At 40.8% G+C, this 21834-nt stretch overlaps 2 protein-coding genes across 2 annotated transcripts in view; both read left to right on the top strand.

Moving 5' to 3' along the window:
* The window catches only part of LOC102796996 (uncharacterized), a 61772-nt gene that overhangs the window by 3162 nt on the left and 36776 nt on the right, over positions 1 to 21834 (top strand). The gene's annotated exons all lie outside the window — the stretch shown is intronic.
* LOC118455163 (zinc finger BED domain-containing protein 4-like) lies at positions 1855 to 21146 on the top strand. Its single transcript, XM_035913209.2, has 2 exons — positions 1855 to 10591; positions 10769 to 21146. Exons 1-2 carry the CDS (start codon positions 10008 to 10010, stop codon positions 11205 to 11207), a joined length of 1023 nt encoding a protein of 340 aa, XP_035769102.2. The 5' UTR covers positions 1855 to 10007; the 3' UTR covers positions 11208 to 21146.

The following is a 21834-nucleotide window of genomic DNA, read 5'->3' as shown; positions in this document are numbered from 1 at the left end:
TTCAGTGTCAGTTACAAGCACTGGTATACAGACAATAGCATGAAGTGTAGAGGTGAGTTCGTGTGGAATGTGAGAATGACAGAATGGATCTCTGGCTTTAATGTTTAGTCCATGAACATGTATTGCTTGAGTGCATTTGTGTCTTTTTTTGTTTTCCTTGTTCTCATTCATCTGTGTTGCATGAAGGGATTTTTTTTAAAGAATAATTGGACTGGTTCTTATATAGCATTTTTCTATTGTAGCTGAGTACTTAAAGCACTTTACACACCATCTGTCATTCACCCATTCATACTGAAGTGCTTTTTATCTAACACATGTTGATGGATGCATCAAAGAGCAACTTGGGGTTACCATCTTGCCCAAAGATGTATGACATGCAGACTTGACCAGCCAGGGATCAAACCACAAAGCTTCCGATTAGTAAATGATCTGCTGTACCTCCTGTGCTACAACCTCTCCATTATATTTAGCACAAATCTTTACTTTTAAGCATCAGATTTAAGCATCAACTAATGATTTTTTTTTTTTTTTTAAATAAAGTTCAACACAACCACATAAAGCACAATTCTGGAGACAAGTTAAGAAGGTCTATGCTAATTTCATCCAAATATATGACAGGATAAAATAAGAAAGGGATGGCACTTTAGATCCAAAGAGATCCCGTCGAGAGAGTGCCTTGGATAAAGATATGTGAATCTGGGAAGTGCCAAAAATTAGGAAAAGTGGTGACTCTGGTCATCTTTTACTTTTACATGGCTTGATGCTGGTTAGGCTAACTGTGGTGGGACAGATTTGGACAGATCAATGATGATTAAATTGCAATTATTATATTTTTTACCCACCAGGTGGTAGACATCAATGACACAAATTTTAACTTCTTTACAGGTTGTGTATTGACTTGATTTCAGTATTTATTGTGCTATAAATCTGTTTTTAACTCTACTAAAACATCTCAAATTGCTAAAGGCTGCACCATCTGTTTCTGCTGTTTTCTGTCAGCTGTTGCTCAGGTCATGGACAGGTGGTGTACAGTGGGTTTCTCAGAGCTTCTCTGGCCATGTGTGCCCAAATTAAAGCTGTCAGTATGCTATAAAACTAAAACCAATTATCTATAGGAAGCTAAAGAGCCAGAGCTGAGCTACACTCCTTACCTTTACCTTATCTTACCTTTGCCATCACATATTAAGCCACTGATATAAAAATATTGACTAATTTCCTATGTTTAGATTATGTGATTATGCAAGATACTGAAATCTAAGCGCTCCTTCAGTTCAAAGACACACTGACCTTATAGCAACATTGTCTGAGTCACATACGCATTTAGCCTACATACTCACCATATGACCAAACACCTCGTAAATGTTTGAGAGGGTTTTGGTTTGTGAAATGTGATGCTGGTTATCATCCAAACCAGTGGATTTAAAAGAGCAGCTGTTCCCTTTTCTCCACTTTGTCGTTTTTGCTTTTTTAAAATTAATTAATTAATTTCTTTTTACCATTATTTCTTCTTTACTTTTCCTCTTTAATGTGCAAACATTCTTCCTGGAGTTCACACCATTCATTTTCATTGTCTTTTGTGGCTTTGCCCTTCCATGGCCGTTGGCCGGGACGCTTTAAAGTAGTTTTCCAGACAATCTTGATCCACTTTGTCTGATTTTACTGTGTTCCTCAAACCTAAGTCCAAGTCTGTGTCATGTCATTTAACAATTAAAATTTGAGTCAGCTCAACCCCCAATACATTATGTATATGCTACATCATGAAATCTTAAAACCTCAAGTCTAAGAATACACACACACACACACACATATATATATATATATATATATATATATATATATATATATTAGTAGGTGGAAGGTGAGGCTTCAAGTGAAAGTTGTGCCTTAGCGTTGCAGCCTACATGCATACATATACTAATTTAGATACAGGCAAAATGTACAAAAGTCCATCATTCAAGTAATAGAATCCAGTCATCCAAAACGGGGAACACACTAATGTCACATGGTTAGTAATTGCATGTCTGCAAAACCACAATAACATTGACTTTTTACTGTTTAAGATAATAATCCAAATGTTTCTGTTGATTATTAGCAAATTTTCAGTTCAATTATTCTTGATGATGCATATCACAAAAATATGACAATCATAGGAAATATGGCTGTCACAATATTGGACAATCCTGCATCACACGCTTTAGGCTCACACAGAGGGGACCCCCGCCCCCATCATCAGAGCGGGCTGTTGAGCTGTTGATGAGGCGCCCTATTGGTGCCACACTGATGATGATGATAAATGAATGGATTTAGCATTATCTGTTATATGTACAATAATGTATGAAAATAAATCCATTAAATATATATATATAATGGTTTTAAATCTATATAAAGTGATCAGTTTGGCGTGGTTATCCTTTATATTTGGGCAGTGCCATTTCCTCACATCCTGGTCACTTTGTGTTGGACTCCATTAGTTCATCCAGTTGTGAAAAGGATTTCTGGGTCACCAACCAGTCCCGCCTCAGAGTGAGGCTTTTAAAGTGTAATAACTGTGGACAGGATGTCACAGTACAAAACCATGATTTAGTGACATGATTTTTAAATAGTGTGTGGTTAAGAATAGCTAAGGCTACAAACTTTCCTTTGGCTTTACAGTCAAAAACGCACATCAACTTCAGCAATTAAAAATGATGAAAGGCACTGGAAATGAGCAATCAATAAAGCCTTTGCAAAAGCCTTTATTAGCTTTTCCACATTCATCTGTTTTTGTGTCTTAAAATAGTCAGCGTCTTATAGCTAGCTCACTATATCAGTTGATACAGTGTCGAATGTGTGAGTGTGTCTGAGACGGGATGACACATACCTTGATGGTGATGAAAAGTCTCAACTGTAATTGAAGCCACTGTGTCATGATGTAACTCGAACTAGGCGCATACACATATTCACACGCTGTGACATGATGTGGTATCACTCTCATTTTCCAATATCCATCTCGTTTGAGCTCGCCATAATGCCAGATGGGAGAGATTCCTAAGATTTTACATGAGAAGTTTTGTCTTAATGGTCATCCTCGTGGTTTTGGCCTACTCGTTAACCTCAAGTGTTTCCATTAATTTCTAGGAGGCATTAATATAAAACACTAGCAAAAATCTACTCTTTAAGTATCAAATAATCACCCGCTGAAGGCTTGTTGAGGATGGCATCTGCACTCAGCTTGGTTTCTCAGAAGTGACAGTCCAGACTTCTGTAAGAATATGGATGTATTAAAAGATTGGATACCGGGCAGTGAATTATCTGAATGACACACGACTTAAAAACTTTTCTAGCTTCTAATATCTGTTTCTGCGTCACGCAAATAAAACTCAGTTTTCAGACACATGAAGCCTCAGTGGATAGGGGTGCAACAATACACAGAATTGAATCATACACAGAATCATGTGCTAATGGCTGTCCAAATGACTCGGGTAAAGTTTGTAGCATGCGTGCTTGTTGTTTTTGCAAATCTCCGTTAACGAGTTCCCGCGGATCGCCTTGTGTGTGGGGCTGGACGGCGTCAACACGTTAATGAGCTAACTGCGCTAACGCACTAGTTCTCATCAATGTAATTGAACATTGCATGGCACATCCGACATACTGTTTTACTTTTGTCCATGACGCACTTACCATGAGGGTCATACTTCACATGAAAACCAAAATAGTTTCAGACGCCAGATCTGAATGAGGATGGGGGAGGTTCAATTTCGGGTAGCGTTGAGGCAGTTGCCATGTTGCAACGAGCTTAGCTTCTATCTTGCTAGCTTGCGCTGCGCTCAGTGGATCTGCACTCGACAGTGCAGCCTAGGCGGAGTAGTTGAACGCAGATCCACTGAGCTCTCAACACAGACAGCATCGTCACAAGAAAAGTTGATCAAATAAATAAAAATATTTGTATTGTTCGATACATATGTGTACCGAACCGAAAGCACTGTATCGAACAGTTCAATACCGATACATGTATTGTTGCACAGATGCTCTATGCTGAGGTATTACAGCACATTACTGTAGCATGAAAGTTTTCTTATAGCACTCCTAATGCCACATTAGACCTCTGTAAGTGTAAACATGTTCTAGCTACACATAAACAATATGAGAAATTTAGCATTCATGCATTATACAAACCTACAGTTATTGGCATGATATGGTCACGTGGGGTAATGCTATTAGCTATTACTTTTCTGTTAATTAAGCTTCTTCTCCATTAGTGCCTAATCGGATCAACTCGCCACGGTTTGCCAAGCAGGTACTAAAATGTGATGTTGTCACACTGCATGCCACCAATTGGCTGGTCAGAGCATCACCTGATGAGTCATGTGAGCGTCTTCTTCACAAAAATCAAAACCGCCATTTTTGAAACCCGGCAACGGAGGAAATTGATACAAAAAACCAAGTATTCGATTCTGATTTGATTCAATTCAATTCAATTCAATTTTGACTGAGACAGTCAGTAATATTACAATTCTGATCATTTATCAGTACATATCCATATTTTTATATCTATATATAAAAACAAAGCTGACACTTGTGAGACTTCATCAAAGGTGTACAGCAGATGCCTTTGTGTCAAAGTAACTGAGGATAAAACACAGAAAAACATGAAGCTTTTCCTGGCCTGGCTTTTTATAGCAGATAACCTTAAAAATATTTTGCAATAGAACAAAAAATGAAGAAAACCATGAAGCAACATGTGAATATTACCTGATGCTATTGAAGTGAAGCAGAGCAAAGTTACAAAAGTTTTATTAGAGACACATCGTTTTGCAATTTGGCATAATTTTTAAAAAGTTTACACTTTTTTGGTGAACAGAACAAATGAGGCTTTCTTGTCGGAGGTCATTTCTGAAAGAAAAAAAACTGCATCTGACAGCACTGCACACAACGGTAGACTGGCGCGTAATAAGCTAGCGAATAATGCAGAAAACAGAGATTTGAGAGAGAAAGAGCTGTGCAGGAAATGTGATTTTATGGTGATGGAAGCAAAACAGCAAAGGTAAGAGGGAATTAATGAGGATTTTTATCAAAAGTGAAGTGTACTTTTGATCTTCTTTTGCTGCATGTTCAGTGCATTTTAGTCGGAGAGTGTCAAAACCTGCAGCATCAGAATCTGTGAGCTGCCGGCTTTGAGAGATGTCCATATATGGATCGTTCACCATGGTGGAAGGACGATCTGTGCTTTGTGTTTACAACTTTGTGCGGAATCTGTTTACATGCTCTCATTTTGTGTTTGGTGGTTGTTGAAATAGTTTTGTGAGGCTTTACCTGAGATTCTGGGATTTCTGGCAAAATACATTTATATTTAATAATCAGTTCAGGATTTCATGAATCGACATTGCATTATTCAAGCTAAAATCTATTTAAATTGGAAAATAAAATTTAAACCCACCCCTACTGGGTTTTAATGGAAAACCAGTAAATCTGAGTTGAGTTGATTCGAGTAGCTACTAGGGGGAAATGGGCTTTTTATACACTATGCTATTTTGAGAAATGCCATTTTGAATTTTCCCGGCGTGCATAACTGATAATTGTTATTAATAGTTGTAGATATTTAGCAAGAGCTTATGTATATGTAAGGACTATCTTGTGTGGTCTCACTAGGTTTTATTTAGTGTTACAGAAATTTCCACCTACTAAACACTCGGGTTATAACTTGGCCAAGTTTGACCCTTCGAACAGCTGCTGCCGTCTGCTCTTGTGCTGCTGCTGCAGCCTTGTGACCGGAGACCTGGACTTGAGTCATACCTAAGTCAAAACAAAGACATGAAACCACATTTGGACTTGACTGCTGCAAGCCCTGACCTTCAGGAAACTTTAAAAAGAAGTTTTGCTTCATGAAATCATTTAAAAAAAGATTTTAAAAGGAGTTTTGATTCAGAATGTGCCTTCACAGGAATGAATAAGTTTAAAAATAATTGCAAATTCAGAGTTAAACATTTATTGTGCTGGCATAATAAATTGTTTTACATCTTTGCACATGTCACCACAGCTAAGACTCGAGGTGCTGAGTGACTGCAGCTTTCTGCTTGAGCCAGTAGTGATATATTTTCATCAGTTCTTATTAAACTCTCTGGCTAACTGGACCTCAGAGATGACATCAGCTGTCAGAGTGCTGGTGTACACAGCTGTTACCGATCAATATTGTATTTCCACACAAGACCACAAATTAACATCAATGTAGAATAATTCAAAAGCAGCCGCTGAAATTTTTTGTATAATAATACAAACAACAACATAAGCATTTGAGCTTAAGCAGATAGATGCGCTTATCTCCGAGTCATTTGTCAAAAATATCAAAGCTTATTAAAGTGGCGGTGCTGTGGAGAGATTTATTAACCCAACATGTGTAGCAGCAAGGTTTGCCCGGTGTGGGTTACTGCGAGCACTTTGTGTCCTCGCTTTCTGATGATTTAAACTCCATCTGTCTGTTGCTGGGCATGTAACAGAGTGGGTGTAGGGACTCCCACTAACGGCTGAGGTAACCCCACACTCATGTCATATGACTTGTCAGTCAGATGTTGGGTGATGGCTGGCATCCAAAAGGGGTGATGATTAGGATTCTCATGACCTCACTGCGCACGGTGGCAGTAACACTGTTGTCTGAAATAGAAGCTGGCTGAAAGACAACTTTAACAATCTCCAAAGAGGAAGAAAGTTTGGTCAGTAATCAAATTAGAAAAAAAGAGCCAAGTAGTAGATCTCAGTGAACATTCTTTTGTATTTGAAATTGTTTCAAAAGTGAAGATTTTATATAAGTCTACAATTTTTAATATATTTAGCACCTATACAACATCTACTCCAACAGTTTCCTGTGGCACCCAATGTGGTCTTCCGCTGCTCTACCCCATTCAGAGATGCTCTTCTACATACCTTGGTTGTAACTAGTGTCTATTTGAGTTTTTGTTCTGAAATACTCAGACCGTCCATGCCATGTTCAAAGTATTTTACATCACCTCTCTTCCCCATTCCGATGGTTAGTTTAAACTTCACCAGGTCATCTTGATGATATCTACATGAATAAATACACCACATTGCATTAACAATTAGCTGAACAGGTGTTTCTTTTTGGTTGTTTTGTTGCTTTAATTAATTTATTATTAACAATAATATAAAATTATGCACAAAAGGAATTACTAATGTAAAAAAAAGAGTGGTTTTATTTATATATAAATATATGTGGTGGCCCCTAGAGATAAAGCACGTACAAACTCCAAAGCACATTTCTAGCATTAACTGAACTTCCAAAACAGAGCTACCTAGATCACTTAAATTACACAATTGAAAGCATATGTGTATTGTTTGTGTATTTATACACAAGCACTCATATATATCCAAATAATTTAAAAAAATGTTCATTTACCTGTTACTACCACACACCAAATCCGGTTACTGGTACTTCCTGGCTTGTGTAGCCACTAGGTAACAAAAGACTGCAGAGTCCTGGCACCGGGTCTCTGTGGCGTTTAAACCCCAAAACACGCTGCGCCAAAAATTGGTCCACCCCAAGGATCGGGTCCCCCGACACAAACAGAGTAACATAGTTTACGCTGTTAAGTGCCAGGAGGATTGCCAGGATTTATACATTGGGGAAACCAAACAACCTCTGGCGAAGTGGATGGCACAACACAGAAGAGCTACCTCGTCAGGCCAGGACTCTGCAGTCTATTCACACCTACAGGCCAGTGGACACTCTTCAAGGATGAGGATGTACACATCCTGGACAGGGAGGAACGCTGGTTTGAGCACGGAGTCAAGGAGGCCATTTACGTGAAAAGGGAAAGACCATCTCTGAATCGAGGAGGGGGCCTAACGGTACATCTTTCGCCATCTTACAATGCTGTGATTGCAGCCATTCCCCAACTCTCTGTGAATGGTACTCATGGCCATTGATCAGTGGGTTTTGGTTAGTGGTTGTTAATCAATGGTCATGAGAATCTGTATAATTAAGATTAAGGAACTGACCTCCCAGCCCATTGTTCCTTCAGTGGGCTGGTTTCAGTCATTATGCAAATGTACTGTTTATAAGATTGGGAAAACCTGCAGTCAGCTGAGACTGAAGAAGTCACTTGGATGAGTGACGAAACATTTCTCCCACAAAACGCTACGTCCAGATGAACAGAATCAACTTTTGGAGATTTACTTTCCTGGATTATTGAGAATGCATCAAAACGAAAAGATAAAGCATTTTCAAGCTTATTCCCTTGCTGGTCATACAATCTAACATTACAACCGACCGCACAGCAAGTACGAACCATAGCTGGTGTTATCTGTGTGCTTTTGCTCCTCTTTCGCTAGCGCTTTGTTTGGCCCAGAAACAAGGCGCCTCAACCAAGCCCGCTCTCGTGACATCGCGCTCCAAAGCCCTATTAGAAAAAACCTGTGGTCCTATTGGGCAGGAGAGGCAGATGGTGCAGATTCATGTGGGGAAATGGATAGTGTAGGAAAGCACAAAAAAGCAACAAAAAGTTGTAATGTGTGATATGAGAGGTTTAAAGTTTAAGAAGAACCTCAAAAAGTTTTACACTGTTCCAGTGCTTCTCTGTGCTCGAGTGGTGATTATAGTTAAACTGAAATCACTTCCTTCTTTACACTGTGCATTATATTTACAGTCTGTTTTGGGTTGTTTTTTTTGGTCTGTAAACAAAAGTGTGGTGAGCACTAGCTGCAACCACCCAGCTCACTAGCTGTAACCACTCACATGGCACTCTGGCCCAGAGCTCACCTGTTCCTGGATTTAAATCCCTTTAATTACTGATGTGAGTCCGCTGTGTAAAGGAGAAAAGGTGGCACCTCAGGCAGAAGAGATTGAAGGACACACCCACACAAGTACCTTCAGGAGGAGGCCCTGCTAGGGCCATGACATTGCTCAGTGACCAACATTATTACATCAGTAGCAGTAGTAGCATGTAAACATGGTGTATTAACATAAAATTTAACACAGTACTTTATGAAATGTTCTAAAAAGCAGTGTTAAAATATAAATGCAATGTGTTCATATATTTTGTAGCAGTGTGACAGCAGGGCTCCATGCTTTCATTTTGAGGTTAGCTTGACCTCATTTCAAATTTTAGTACTGCCATGTCACCACTAGGGATGCACCGATACCAATACTGGTATCGAGTATCGGGGCCAATACCATAAAATGTGTGTGTACTCATACTCATAAAAGTTAACCGATACCATGAACCAATACCAACTTATTTCATGACTCAGAGGGTGGCCTGTACTTTCTGTTGTAATCTTTTAGATTGGCCACTAGGGGGACATGTCGCTAGGGGGTTAGGTGAGTGAGACTGGCGGCTCCTGTAGCTAGCTAAAAAGGTGTCAGCAGTGTGGACTTTCTTCAAAAGTTTTGAAGATGACAGAAGCAAGGCCGAGTGCAAACTGTTTACTGATAAGGTGTCCAGGGGAGGTAAGGAGAGGACAGGTCATGCGCTGGAATACACCCAGTTTGCTAAGGCTAATGCAAGACCAGAACAGTCCAGGTTAACTCAGGTTTTGGAAAAGCGATGAAAAATGTCAAGAGAAAATCCACGGTCAGTTAAAATAACAGAGGCTCTGACTCAATTTATCACCCTGGCTGTTGGTCGTGGCAAACGTAGGATTTCGCCGTCTTCTCAGCATACTCGAACCGCGATATGAGATTCCCAGCTGCCCATACATCACGGACGTAATGGTGCCAAAACTTTTTGAAGAGGTAGAAAAACACGTGCATAACCTCATGCAGGAGGTTTCAGCCTTAAGTTTCACTACAGACATTTGGACAAGCAGTGTGTCCTTGATATCACTCCTCAGTTTAACGGCGCAGTGGATTGATGAAGAGTTTGTTTGTCATCAAATCACACTACATGCAAAGTCATTCAGGGGCTCGCACACCAGCCAAACCATTGCAGCTGCTTTCGATATCATGCTTCAGACCTGGGATATACTGAAACAACGTCCGTCTATGTCGTGCTCCAGGACAACACAAGATAAAGGCCATGAGTAATGCAGAGCTGCCCAGCCTACCTTGTACTGCTTACACTCTCCGGCTGGTTGTTCATGAGGGCCTTCTGTCACAGAGGAGTGTTGCTGATGCGATGGCAGTTGGCTGCAAAATAGTTGGACATTTTAAACATTCTGCTCTGGCCAGCTCCCGTCTCAAGGACATTCAATTACAGGTCAACCAGCCCGCGAGGCGGCTCCAGCAAGAAGTTCAGACCTGCTGGAACAGCACCTTTTATATGATACAGACATTGATCGAGCAGAAACAGGCTCTGGGAATATTCGTGTCTGAATATGGACTAACTGATATGCTGATGGCTCACCAGTGGACGCTGCAAGAGAAGGTGATATCTGTCCTGGGTCCATTCGAGGAGCTAACTCGAAAAGTCAGCTCTTCAGATGCCATGGCTGCAGATGTTATTCCAGCCGTCACTGTGCTCCACAGATTCCTAACAAGGGAGACTGATGAGGACCGTGGGATTAAAGCAATGAAGGGAACCTTGGCTGCAGCTGTCAGGATGCGGTTCACTGACGTGGAGGAAAACCCACTCTATGGCAATGCCATGCTACTCAATCTCAGGTGAGTGTATGCCTGTGTGTGTAACTTTGGCTGTGTGTGACTGTAACTGTCTGACTGTGTGTGAATGTGATTGTGTGTGTGAATATGACTGTGTATGTAACTATGTTACTGCAAAAAAAAAAAAAAAAAAGGTAAGCAAACCTATTGTCAGCTAACCTTTTTCTTTCTCTGTTTTAGATATACAAATCGTTTTTTCTCCAGCACCATAACTGCTGCAAATGCCAAAGAGATGCTAAAACTTGAACTGCTAAGGTTGCCTGGAGATAAGCAGGAGGATCATGACCTTAATGACCCACCTTCAAGAAAAGCACGCAGTGACCAGCCCACAACTAGTCTGGACAGCATGTTTGAAGAAATTACAGATGAGCAGGCATCAGCATCGGTGGGCAAAGCTGCGGTAGGTTCTAGTGTAGAGTTAGAAACATATCTTGGAGAGGCCACAATTTTACGTGAAGACAAACCACTACAATACTGGATGATTAATAAAGTGCAGTTCCCGAACCTGGCTAAAGTGGCGGACAGATACCTTTCAGCACTATGCACAAGTGTTGATAGTGAAAGGCTGTTCAGCTCAGTGTCACGCAAAATAGTTCACTGTTATTTTGTTTGGATATAATATGGACATTCTGCAATAATTTAACAAAAGTGTTTATTTTATTCTGAACAGAAGTGTTTATTTTTCAACCTGAAAGCGGGAAAGAGACCCAAAGGGTTCAGTTATTTTTTTTCACTACAATTTGGATACTCTGCAATAGGTTAATTAATGTTATGTCTCTCTGAAAGCTGGAGACTGCAAAAATACTTTAGTTATTTTGTTTGTTTGTTTACAATGTGGACACTGCAATAATTGAACAGAAGTGTTTATTTTTCACTTGAAATTTTATTTTTGTGGCCATTTCTATTAATATTTTATTTTTTATCAACAGAGAATAAAATAAAATCTATCTTCCAATTCATTGCATTTTTCTGTGTGTGTGTGTGTGGTAGAAGTATCGTTTTTTACTATGTATCGGCAAGTACTCAGATCCAAGTATATGAAAAAAATAGTATTGTTGCATCCCTAGTAACCACAAAAGTCACTTACAGGCTTTCGAAATTCCATTTTCTTTATTTGGCAATCAGAGAAGTAAAAATACAGGCACCTGACAGCCACAACATCAAAATCACTGAAATATCAAGGTTTTCCCCTGAGTTTTTTGGGCCACCTTGTGTTCACATTTCACAAGAATGGCCTCTCCTCCTAAAGTAGGAATTGCTCAGATTTTAGTGAAACTTAAGTGCAGTGATAAATGGCCTGTATTTGTATAGTGCTTTACTAGGAATTAAGGAACCCAAAGCACTTTACACATTCAGTCATCCATGCATTCACACACTGGTGATGGCAAGGGTGCACTGACAGAGGCAAGGCTGTTGGACACTGGTGCCACTGGGCCCTCTGACCACCACCACTTCGCAACGGGCGAAGTGTCTTGCCCAAAGACACAATGGCCGAGAAAGTCGGAGCCCGAGCTCGAACTGGCAACATTCCGATTACAAGACGAACTGCCAACTCTTGAGCAACGATCACCCATAGCATTATAGCAAAGTATTCAGATAGAGCAGACTGTACTTCCTGTTTGACCTGTGGGTTTGGTAATAATGAGACGTTCAGTCTCCAGTGTTTAAAATAATCAAACATTCCCATATCAATTTTCACTAGTAACTGGGCTACGGTCAGATATAGTAATTGATTGAATTATTGTCTCTTTTTTGACATACAGAAAAAAATCTGTTCTTGTGTGGCTTCCACACACTTAGGACATAAATGTGAAATCTTTATCCATAGGATGTTGATATCTCCACACATCTACTGGTCCCAGTTCGGCGATGATGCCTGAGACACCTCTAGACATTTTCGACTGGGGTCTTGTTATTGCTGGTAATCTATCTAAATTATTGCTTAAAACACAATTGAATGTAAGAGAAAGTGTTGTTGTGGAAGTTTTCCATTAAATAAAGCTTGCAGACGAGCGGTGAGTGGTAGCTAACATTCTTTAATCAAAACACACAAAGAACAGACAACCAGGCTTGGTGGAGAGCCTGCATGACCGCGGGGCAGACGGTCAGCAGAGTCTCCCTGAGCCTAGCATGGCTCTCAGTTAAATACCTTCTTCAGGAACAAAAGGCAGTACACAGCTGTTTCACACCTTAAGGTTCACACTCCCTTGCTACCTCCCAGAGTCCTCGAAGAGACAAAAAACTCTTCCTGTGGTGTTGTCTGCATCCCCCAACTTCCTTACTAGATCCCCACCATTTGTCTTACTGTATGAGTGTGAGAAATGCTAGAATCCAGTGGCACCAAGGCATTATACAATAAAATAATGTGATTAATACATAAGTAAAAAAAATTCCTATACAGTGTGAACTCAGGTCTATAACATATGTCAGAGAGAAAGAAATTTATCACTAAAAAAGAACAAGACTTCCATCCTTCCAGTCGTCCACATTGTGAGCAACCCCCTTTTTGGTTTGCGGCAGAGAAGTGTGACCCTCCTTCTCTGTGGGAAAAGTGCTTAATGCTCAAATAACCAATATTACACAATTTTGTATAAGGGGTCCTAGTAAGTGTAGTCTACTCATATTAATCCTAAGCATGACCACCCTCTTCTTCTGTAGGTCAGGCAAATAGTCTTGGTCAAGAAAGATCTGCTTGTCTTGAAAAAAGACTTGCTTCTGGCTCCATGCTTGCTGTATGATCTTGTCTTTTACTCCTGCGTCTAGGAATCTCACTATTATCGATCTAGGAGGTGTCACAGGGTCTGTGGATCGGGGGCCAAGTCAGCGATGTGCCCTCTCAGTCTTAAGCTCACTGATAAATCCGATCATATCGTTTCCTTCGCTTCCCTCACGGATCTGAAAAATCCTTATATTGCTGCGTCTTAGTCTGTTTTGCAAATCATCGCATTTAGCGGAGAGGTCCAGGTCTTGGTGGATCAGGTATATCAGCGCCCTCTGGTGTCGCATAAACATGTCTTCTGTTGCTAATTCTTTCCTCCATTTGTCTGAATTCGCTTTTCATGTTTAGCGATGTGGTCTCTAATTTCTGTGACCGTTTGCTCCCGTCTTTCGAGTGACATCTTTGTGTAATTTTGTCCCTCTTGATTCTCTTTACATAGCTTTTTCAGTTCTTCCAGTAGCATTAGGTCTGGTTGTCCTTGGCTATCGTTAGCTGTGTTTAAGCTAGCTGGGCTGGGAGGTCTCTGTTTATCTTCTTTTTCCTTCCAGCTATCTTTGTTCAACGTTCTTTGTTTTTTGTTCATAGTCATCTTGTATAGGTTTTCTATTTACCTGGTTATTTGGTTGTCTTGTAACTTCAATTGTCACTTATTTCTTGCCTTGTGTGGCAGACCTTTTGCTGCTTAGTCTAACATGGCGTCACCGGAAGTCATATTTTGTATTTTAAATACGTAACGGCGGTACATGTATTCCGTTACTCCCCAACACTGTACATCACTGGCATCCTGGATACAACCCAGTGACAGCAGCCTTCCAAACCAGTTGTTACCACCAAACACTACTCAGAAGCTGCTTGAGAAACACAACATTTTAAACTTCCCAAATACCAACCACATAGCAAGCAGGTCCGGCCCGGATCTGGTATCAAGCCGGCACTGCTGGCTGACTTCTGGCATGATAAGATGTATCTCATCCAGATATGGGCCAGGCCTGGCATAGATGGCACTGTCTATGTGATGGCATGCCACATCTGGCTCGATTGTGGTTTGGTTTATGTGGCCCAGGCTCATAGAAGACAGGCCTGGCCGGGATCTGGCATTAAGCTGGCACTTCTGACTAACTGGTGTCATGGCAGGTTGTATGTCAACCAGATGTGTGCCAGGTCTGGCAATGACGCCACTGTTTATGGCATGCCATATCTGGCCTAATTATGGTTTGGTTTATGTGGCCCAGGCCGGAGCAGGTCACCTACTGATCGGAAGGTTAGTGGTTCAATCCCTGGCTTCTCCAGTCTGCATGTCGTGAGTGTGAGTGTGTATGAATGTAGTTAGGAAGCACTCAGTTAAGAGAAAGTGTGTGGTTGGGGGAATGTTGTATAGAGCACTTTGAGTAATCTGGGCGAGTTTAAAAATGCTATTTAAGAATCAGTCCATTCACTGTCCGAACAGAGTTTTGTCATGTTACTTTTGCACTATTATGCACATGTTGTTATTACATGGCTTAATTAAGGTACACATTAGGCTGACATCTGGGGCCAGAACTGAAACTGTTCTGGGCCAGCACAGGGCCAGCAGTGTGTCTGCAACTGGCCCGTGGCTGCACACAACTTACACATGGCCCAAGCAGGCATAGGCTACAAAAAGATTTCCCAAGCCTTGAACATCCCACGGAGCACTGTTCAAGACCAAAATTGAACTTTTTGGCCACAATGCAAAACGCTATGTTTAGCGGAAAACTAACACTGCACATCACTCTGAACACATAATCTCCACTGTCAAATATGGTGGTGGCAGCATCATGCTCTGGGGGTGCTTCTCTTCAGCAGGGACAGGGAAGCTGGTCAGAGTTGATGGGAAGATGGATGGAGCCAAATACAGGGCAATCTTGGAAGAAAACCTCTTGGAGTCTGCAAAAGACTTGAGACTGGGGCGGAGGTTCACCTTCCAGCAGGACAATGATCCTAAACATAAAGCCAGGGCAACAATGGAATGGTTTAAAACAAAACATATCCATGTGTTAGAATGGCCCAGTCGAAGTCCAGATCTAAATCCAATCGAGAATCTGTGGCAAGATCTGAAAACTGCTGTTCACAAACGCTGTCCATCTAATCTGACTGAGCTGGAGCTGTTTTGCAAAGAAGAATGGGCAAGGATCTCAGTCTCTAGATGTGCAAAGCTGGTAGAGACATACCCTAAAAGACTGGCAGCTGTAATTGCAGGTGGTTCTACAAAGTATTGACTCAAGGGGCTGAATAATTACACACACCGCACTTTTCAGGTATTTATTTGTAAAAAAAAATGTTTGGAATCATGTATGATTTTCGTTCCACTTCTCATGTGTACACCACTTTGTATTGGCCTTTCACATGGAATTCCAATAAAATTGATTCATGTTTGTGGCTGTAATCTGACAAAATGCGGAAAAGTTCAAGGGGGCCGAATACTTTTCCAAGCCACTGTATGTTCAACTGGAGATAAGACTCCTCAAACCCACATAGCAAAATTGGTATGGTCCAGATCTGGCCCACACAATGTGCTTACACATGGCCCACATACCGCAAAGAATGACGACCTCAAGTTTTAAAAAACAAAACACTAAAGCTATTCTGTTATACCTGTATGCAAAAAATACACTGCACAAAATATTTCATAGTTTAGCAATACCAATCAATCTAATACACTTAAACCTACATCATCCTCCCTATTCTGGTATTTTAAAGAGTACTTAGCAGAAATATTAAACAACGTAATGGGGTTGCAAACTCCCAGCAAAAAAAAAGAAACAAAAAGAAAAATAGGGAACCACCCCCCACCCTCTGCCTTATATGCTTAATCAATATAATCTACTTTAATTCAATGCATGTGTAAAACAAATGCACAGAAATCAATTATTTTTTCAAAATATTTAAATAGATTCAACATCTTTCCTGCACAGAATTGCAGATTGCACAGATTGTACCTTCCCAAAGGAAAAAGTACTATAGCTTATGTTACGAAATAAACGTGTATTCTTAGTACTTATTTTCTGATTATATTGTTTTATGTATTTTAATAATAAAGGCTTGTAAAGCAGGGCCATTTTTGACTCATAAACCAAGTGCTTAGCCAGACTGAAAACAGGAAGTCTAGGGTAGAGCTGCAGAAGTATATTAATAAATACAGGAAACCAGACAGAAAAGCGGAACTAGTAACATATAAGGACTTGTTTTTATCAAAACGATGTGTGACGTGTGAAGGACCAAAATAACACCTATATGAGACAGATTTTTAGCTTCTAATGTTAGAGATTCTGCAACTTGCTTTGGGCTGTGCAGGGCTCTCTCTTCTGGAAGATGATTGAATAAAGAAATATAAATGTTTTGACCACTCCTGAGTCGGGTTTTCTCTGTTCTATCATGGGGATCAAAGAATCGGGTTTAATACTTACTAGGGTATATTAGACTTAATAGTTACTATATACAGTAATGGATTTCTATACATTTTTATGTCAGATTAAAACTTTGGTTGTGAGATTCAGATAATTATTTATTAAAAGCTAGACATTTTAAATGAGAATAAGAAAGAAAAGTATGTCTTTGTGCCCCCTTTTCCCTGTTAATGCCCTATCGGCCCCCCTGGCAAAACTTTGCTAGACTCGCCCCTGCACAGTTACCAGCCGTCAGCTATGTAGAAAAGGATCCTGGTGTAGAAAGTTAAATAAATTCAAAATAAATAAATTAAATTAATTTTAGCAACAACTTATCAAGCTTAAACCTGCTGCTCTTGTTCAGCCGCTGGTTTCCTCTTTCTGGTGCAAAGTGGGCCAAAAACAAAAAAGAGAGATGAGAGTGGCGACAGAAAAGCCGATCAGCTGCTCATTGATCAGTTTCATGACTGAAGTAGCAACAGGAGAGGGAGGGAGAGAGAAGAGGCAGTCGCTCCATATATTGGGGGTTAAACTTAACGTGGGGATGCTTTACAAATGTTCAGAGATGAACTTACACACTTGCTTTACTTCTCTCTGCGATAACTTTCTCGGAGATGAAATGCCGGTTTTGTAGCGAGGCTCCAAATGCTCAACCAGACCGCCGACAGGTCTCGCACGCCACAGCCGCTCTATCACGTGATGCATACTGCTCCGACGTACTAAGGTTATGAGCTGGGTTATGCTATGTCGCAAATTTTGTGAGGTGCTTTCTTGATATTTAATGGATTGATTACATTTTTTATTTCTCTCCGATATCCGATCCAGTAATTTAGGTCAGTATCGGACCGATACCGATACGTAATATTGGACCGGTCCATCTCTACTCACAAACCTGTCAAACCTGCATTTGAAACGTTGGCTACCTTAGCAGTATAGTATTGCAACATGGCATTTGGGTCTTCTAACTAAAATAGGAAAATAGGAACATAAAATAGTGCCTCATTGCCAGACCTTGCCCGCATCTGCTTGACATACACTCTGCCATGACACCAATCAGTCAGAAGTGCCAGCTTGATGCCGGATCCCGGCTAGGCCTGTTTTCTGTAAGCCTGGGCCACATACACCAAACCACAATCGGGCCAGATAAGGAATGCCATGGCATAAACAGTGGCATCATTGCCAGAACTGGCCCACATATGGTTGACATACAACCTGCCATGACATCGATCAGTCAGAAGTGGCAGCTTGATGCCAGATCCCGGCCAGACCTGTTTTCTATGAGCCTTGGCCACATAAACTAAACCACAATCGAACCAGATGTGGCATGCCATCACATAGACAGTGCCATCTATGCCAGGCCTGGCCCATATCTGGATGACATACATCTTATCAGGCCAGAAGTCAGCCAGCAGTGCCGGCTTGATACAAGATCCGGGCCAGACCTGCTTGCTATGCGGGAATCACTGGAAAAAGTTTCACCCTCTTTCAGTAAGCTGACAATGACAGAGTCATCTGCATATTTAATAATGGCCCTGTTTTCATATCTGCTCTGACACATGTTTGTATAGAGAATGAATAATAAGGGCAATAAGACACACCCTTGAGGAGAACACTGGGTCAGACAGAACCCCGTTTATTCTCATTCTTTGTGACCTGTCAGTTAAAAAATCTAAAATCCAGCCCACCAGGTTTTTCTTGAGTTCAAACTGTTCAAAAATTCAAAAATATGGGGCTGTATTGTATTAAAAGTCAAAGAAAGCTAACTTCACGCTAACTTCTAACTCCATTAAATGTCATAAATTCCATTTTCATGGATGCCTGGATGTTAAACTTAATTGTTACACCTGGTAGAGCAGTCACACTGATCATTTTATGACAGACAAAAGAATTTAGACAGTTTTTCAACTCTCAGTAATCCCACAGTAATTGTTTGACTTATGGACGTGCAGCAGAGTTTGGGCCCAGACACAGCTAAATATGTCAGACTTAAATACTGGATAACGAGGGACCACTGTACAAGGTAGATCTGAAATAAATAAAGATGAAACGTTCTGAAGAAGTTTGTGTTGCATGAATGTTTGTGCTATACACACAAAACACACGTGTCCATCCGTCCATATGTCTCCACACGTTCCTGTGTGTTCTCCATGGTGAGGTCACCCCCATGGACCTCAGTCAAGGTAGTGATGACAGCTGAAAATAAAACCAACATAGTTTTGGCTGAATTCCCCCCCATAGACACACACACAGCGCCGGAGTGCTGCCCATCAGCTGTTGTGTCACGGTCAGGTGTTAAGCCCTGTGGTCCGGAGGGGGGATAAAGGGGATATATTTGTAATTTGTTGCAATACCCACCAGAGAATGATCCTTTAATGAAAATATTCATCATCACCTTTTGATAAACTGTTGATTTGCAAAGCATTATCAAACCCTCCAAGCTAGCTCACACACTGGACAGAGAAAGTCTTGTTATGTTTTGCTAAATCCAGTCACACGTTGGAGGGCGTCTAGCTCTGAAGCTCAGCGTTCATCTATTTATTTGCAGAAAGAGAGTTTGCCACCTTCTTTTTTAGGGCTTATGTAATATTATCTGATACACATTCAGGTGCAAACTGATGGTTGCCACTGCCTGGAGGAGATAACTGAATTAAAAATATTATTACTGTCCCCTAATATACCGCCACAGAGCACAGTTTAGCATTTGATGTGTACAGGTATTCCTCAAGAAAAACAAAGTGCATGCTGTTCTACAGATGGTGGAAACCCAGTTACTCTAAGTTATAATCAAATTGGATGACCTTTAAAATGGCTATAAATTATATTTTTATGAAAACAATGACGTGTGAATAACTCTGTTTTAGGTTTCATGTTTTTATTCCAGAGTATCTTTGCGTGATTAACAGTTCAAAATAATCCTTAACAAAGTTTTTTAGTCCATGGGGAAGTCTCTTAGATCATCTAATGTCTGAAACAATTCTTGTTAAATCCTTTTGAATTTAAAATGACCTTTCTTCTGATTGGCTGCTGGTCACAAACAAAAGATTTCTGTGCCTGACATAACTGTACAGGTCAGGATATCCCCTTTCATCCATATCGAGTCAACAAAACATTACACAACAGTTAACTTTATATATACAAAAAATGCCCAAAACAAAACAAAACAATTCGATTTGAATCTGGGAAATTTTGCCTCAGACAGTCAGAAATATTTTAATTCAGATCAGTACATTTACATATTTTTGTATCTATAAAAAGAAAGCACTCGGAGAGAGAGACCTGTGAATGAAGAGTGATTTTATTGTGGTGGAAGCAAAACAGCAATAGTCAGAGGGAAATCATGACGATGTTTATGTGAAGCGTAGTTTGGATCTTCTTTTGCTGCTGGTTTGGCCAATATTGTTTGGAGAGAGATCAAACTAACAGCTTTAGAATCAGCGCAAAAAGGGCATAAACACAAAGCGCGGACCCGCCGAAACATCAGAATCAGCGAGCTGTCGGCTTTCAGCCCCGACCATGTCCGTGCCGTCGGGTGAGAAAGGCAACATCTCACTGATTCTGATCCGTTGGCGGATCCGCGCTTTGTGTTTACATCTTTGTGTACCTGCTCTCATTTACTGTTTTAGCTGTTTGGTGGTTGTTGAAATTTTGTGAGGTTTAAACTGAGATTCTGGCGTTTCCGGCAAAATAAATTTATATTAAAAAATTGATTCAGGATTTTAACGAATCGATATCACATTATCCAAGCCAGAATCGATAATCAAAACCCACCCCTAATTTTAGTAATAAAGATGGCACTTATGATATTATTACTTATGACTTAGTATAATAATTATTTGGCAGAATGCATATTTACGGAGCCCCGCAAGGGACATGGGAGAAAAAAAATTACGATGAACTTTTGCAAGATCTCGCAAAACTAACTCGGGATCTCGCAAAACAAACTCGGGATCTCGCAAAAGTTGAATTCCAGCAGCGGTGGCAGGTACTTAGTTGTAATATTACTCTTTCTGGGTCACAAAATAAACTTTTAAGATATTTTGAGGCGTGCATGTAGCTGTGTAAACGTCAAATATCATATTTGCAAAAGTGCTGCGACGTTTCGGGAGATGTCTGACACCCGCCATCTTGAAGCTAATGGGAGGTCGAGACCTACTACAGCCAGGGGGAACACCGCTCTCCTGGCACATCGTGCCTCAACCTCCCGGTCGGCTTCGAGCTGGCAGCCTCTGAAGAATGGGGCTAAAACTTTTGCGAGATGTCGCAAAACGCGCAAAACTTTTGCAAGATGTCGCAAAACGCGCAAAACTTTTGCGAGATGTCGCAAAAGTCCATCTTAATTTTTTTTCTCCTATGTCCCTTGCGGGTAGGGATGGGTATCGTTTAGGTTTTATCCGATACCAGTACCAAACCGGTACTTTTGAAACGGTGCCGGTGCTTAAACATACACTTTGTCCAAAAACATGTCATGTTTAGCTGTTTTTTTGTAAAAAGATAACAATGTTAGCCTTTTCTGCAGCTATAGGGGATATATGGTATCACTCTTGGCTGGAAGCAGTGCTTAAACAATGGAAAAAACGCCAACTTTGTCCAAAAACCTCTCATGTTTAGCTGTTTCCCTCTTTTTCTTTGGTAATTTTAGCCTTTTTGGCCAGGGTGAAGGGAGTATCTGCCATCAAACAAGAAGACAGCCGCATGTAACTACAATGGTGTTTGCTAGTTCACCTTACATGCATTAATTTAATAACGTGGTTAGCCTACTCAACGTAAACTACACACGAACAACACGGGCCAGGACTCTAATCTTTGGGTTCTTTTGGGATGTTGCTAACTCCGGGTCAATAACAGGCATCACACCCGCACTAGATGTGCTCGGTGTGAGCTCTTGCAGCAAGCTATCAAATACGGTGCATTTCTCGGCTTTAAAACCCCCCCGCTATGCGTCGCCAGGTGTTTCATCAGATTCGAGGTGTTACCTCCTTTGCATAGTATCAGCTTAAAGCACTTGTTGCAGGCTGCTGAGTTTGCATCTTTTGCTGTGGAGTACAGCAAGACTTTTGGCCGCTTTGCCTTGGGCATTTTTAATCTGTAGCTCTGCTCTAAAAGAACGTACGTACCTCGGCCCG

This window comes from Neolamprologus brichardi, chromosome 3 (assembly GCF_056152115.1).
Source record: "Neolamprologus brichardi isolate AB-2024 chromosome 3, ASM5615211v1, whole genome shotgun sequence".
Lineage (NCBI taxonomy): Eukaryota > Metazoa > Chordata > Actinopteri > Cichliformes > Cichlidae > Neolamprologus > Neolamprologus brichardi.
This window is presented reverse-complemented; position numbering and strand designations above follow the sequence as displayed.

Coding starts and splice junctions, on each gene's coding strand:
- LOC118455163 (XM_035913209.2), top strand. CDS start 10,008: ATGAGTAATGCAGAGCTGCCCAGCCTACCTTGTACTGCTTACACTCTC. Junction 10,592..10,768: donor GCCATGCTACTCAATCTCAG/GTGAGTGTATGC, acceptor TCTCTGTTTTAG/ATATACAAATCGTTTTTTCT.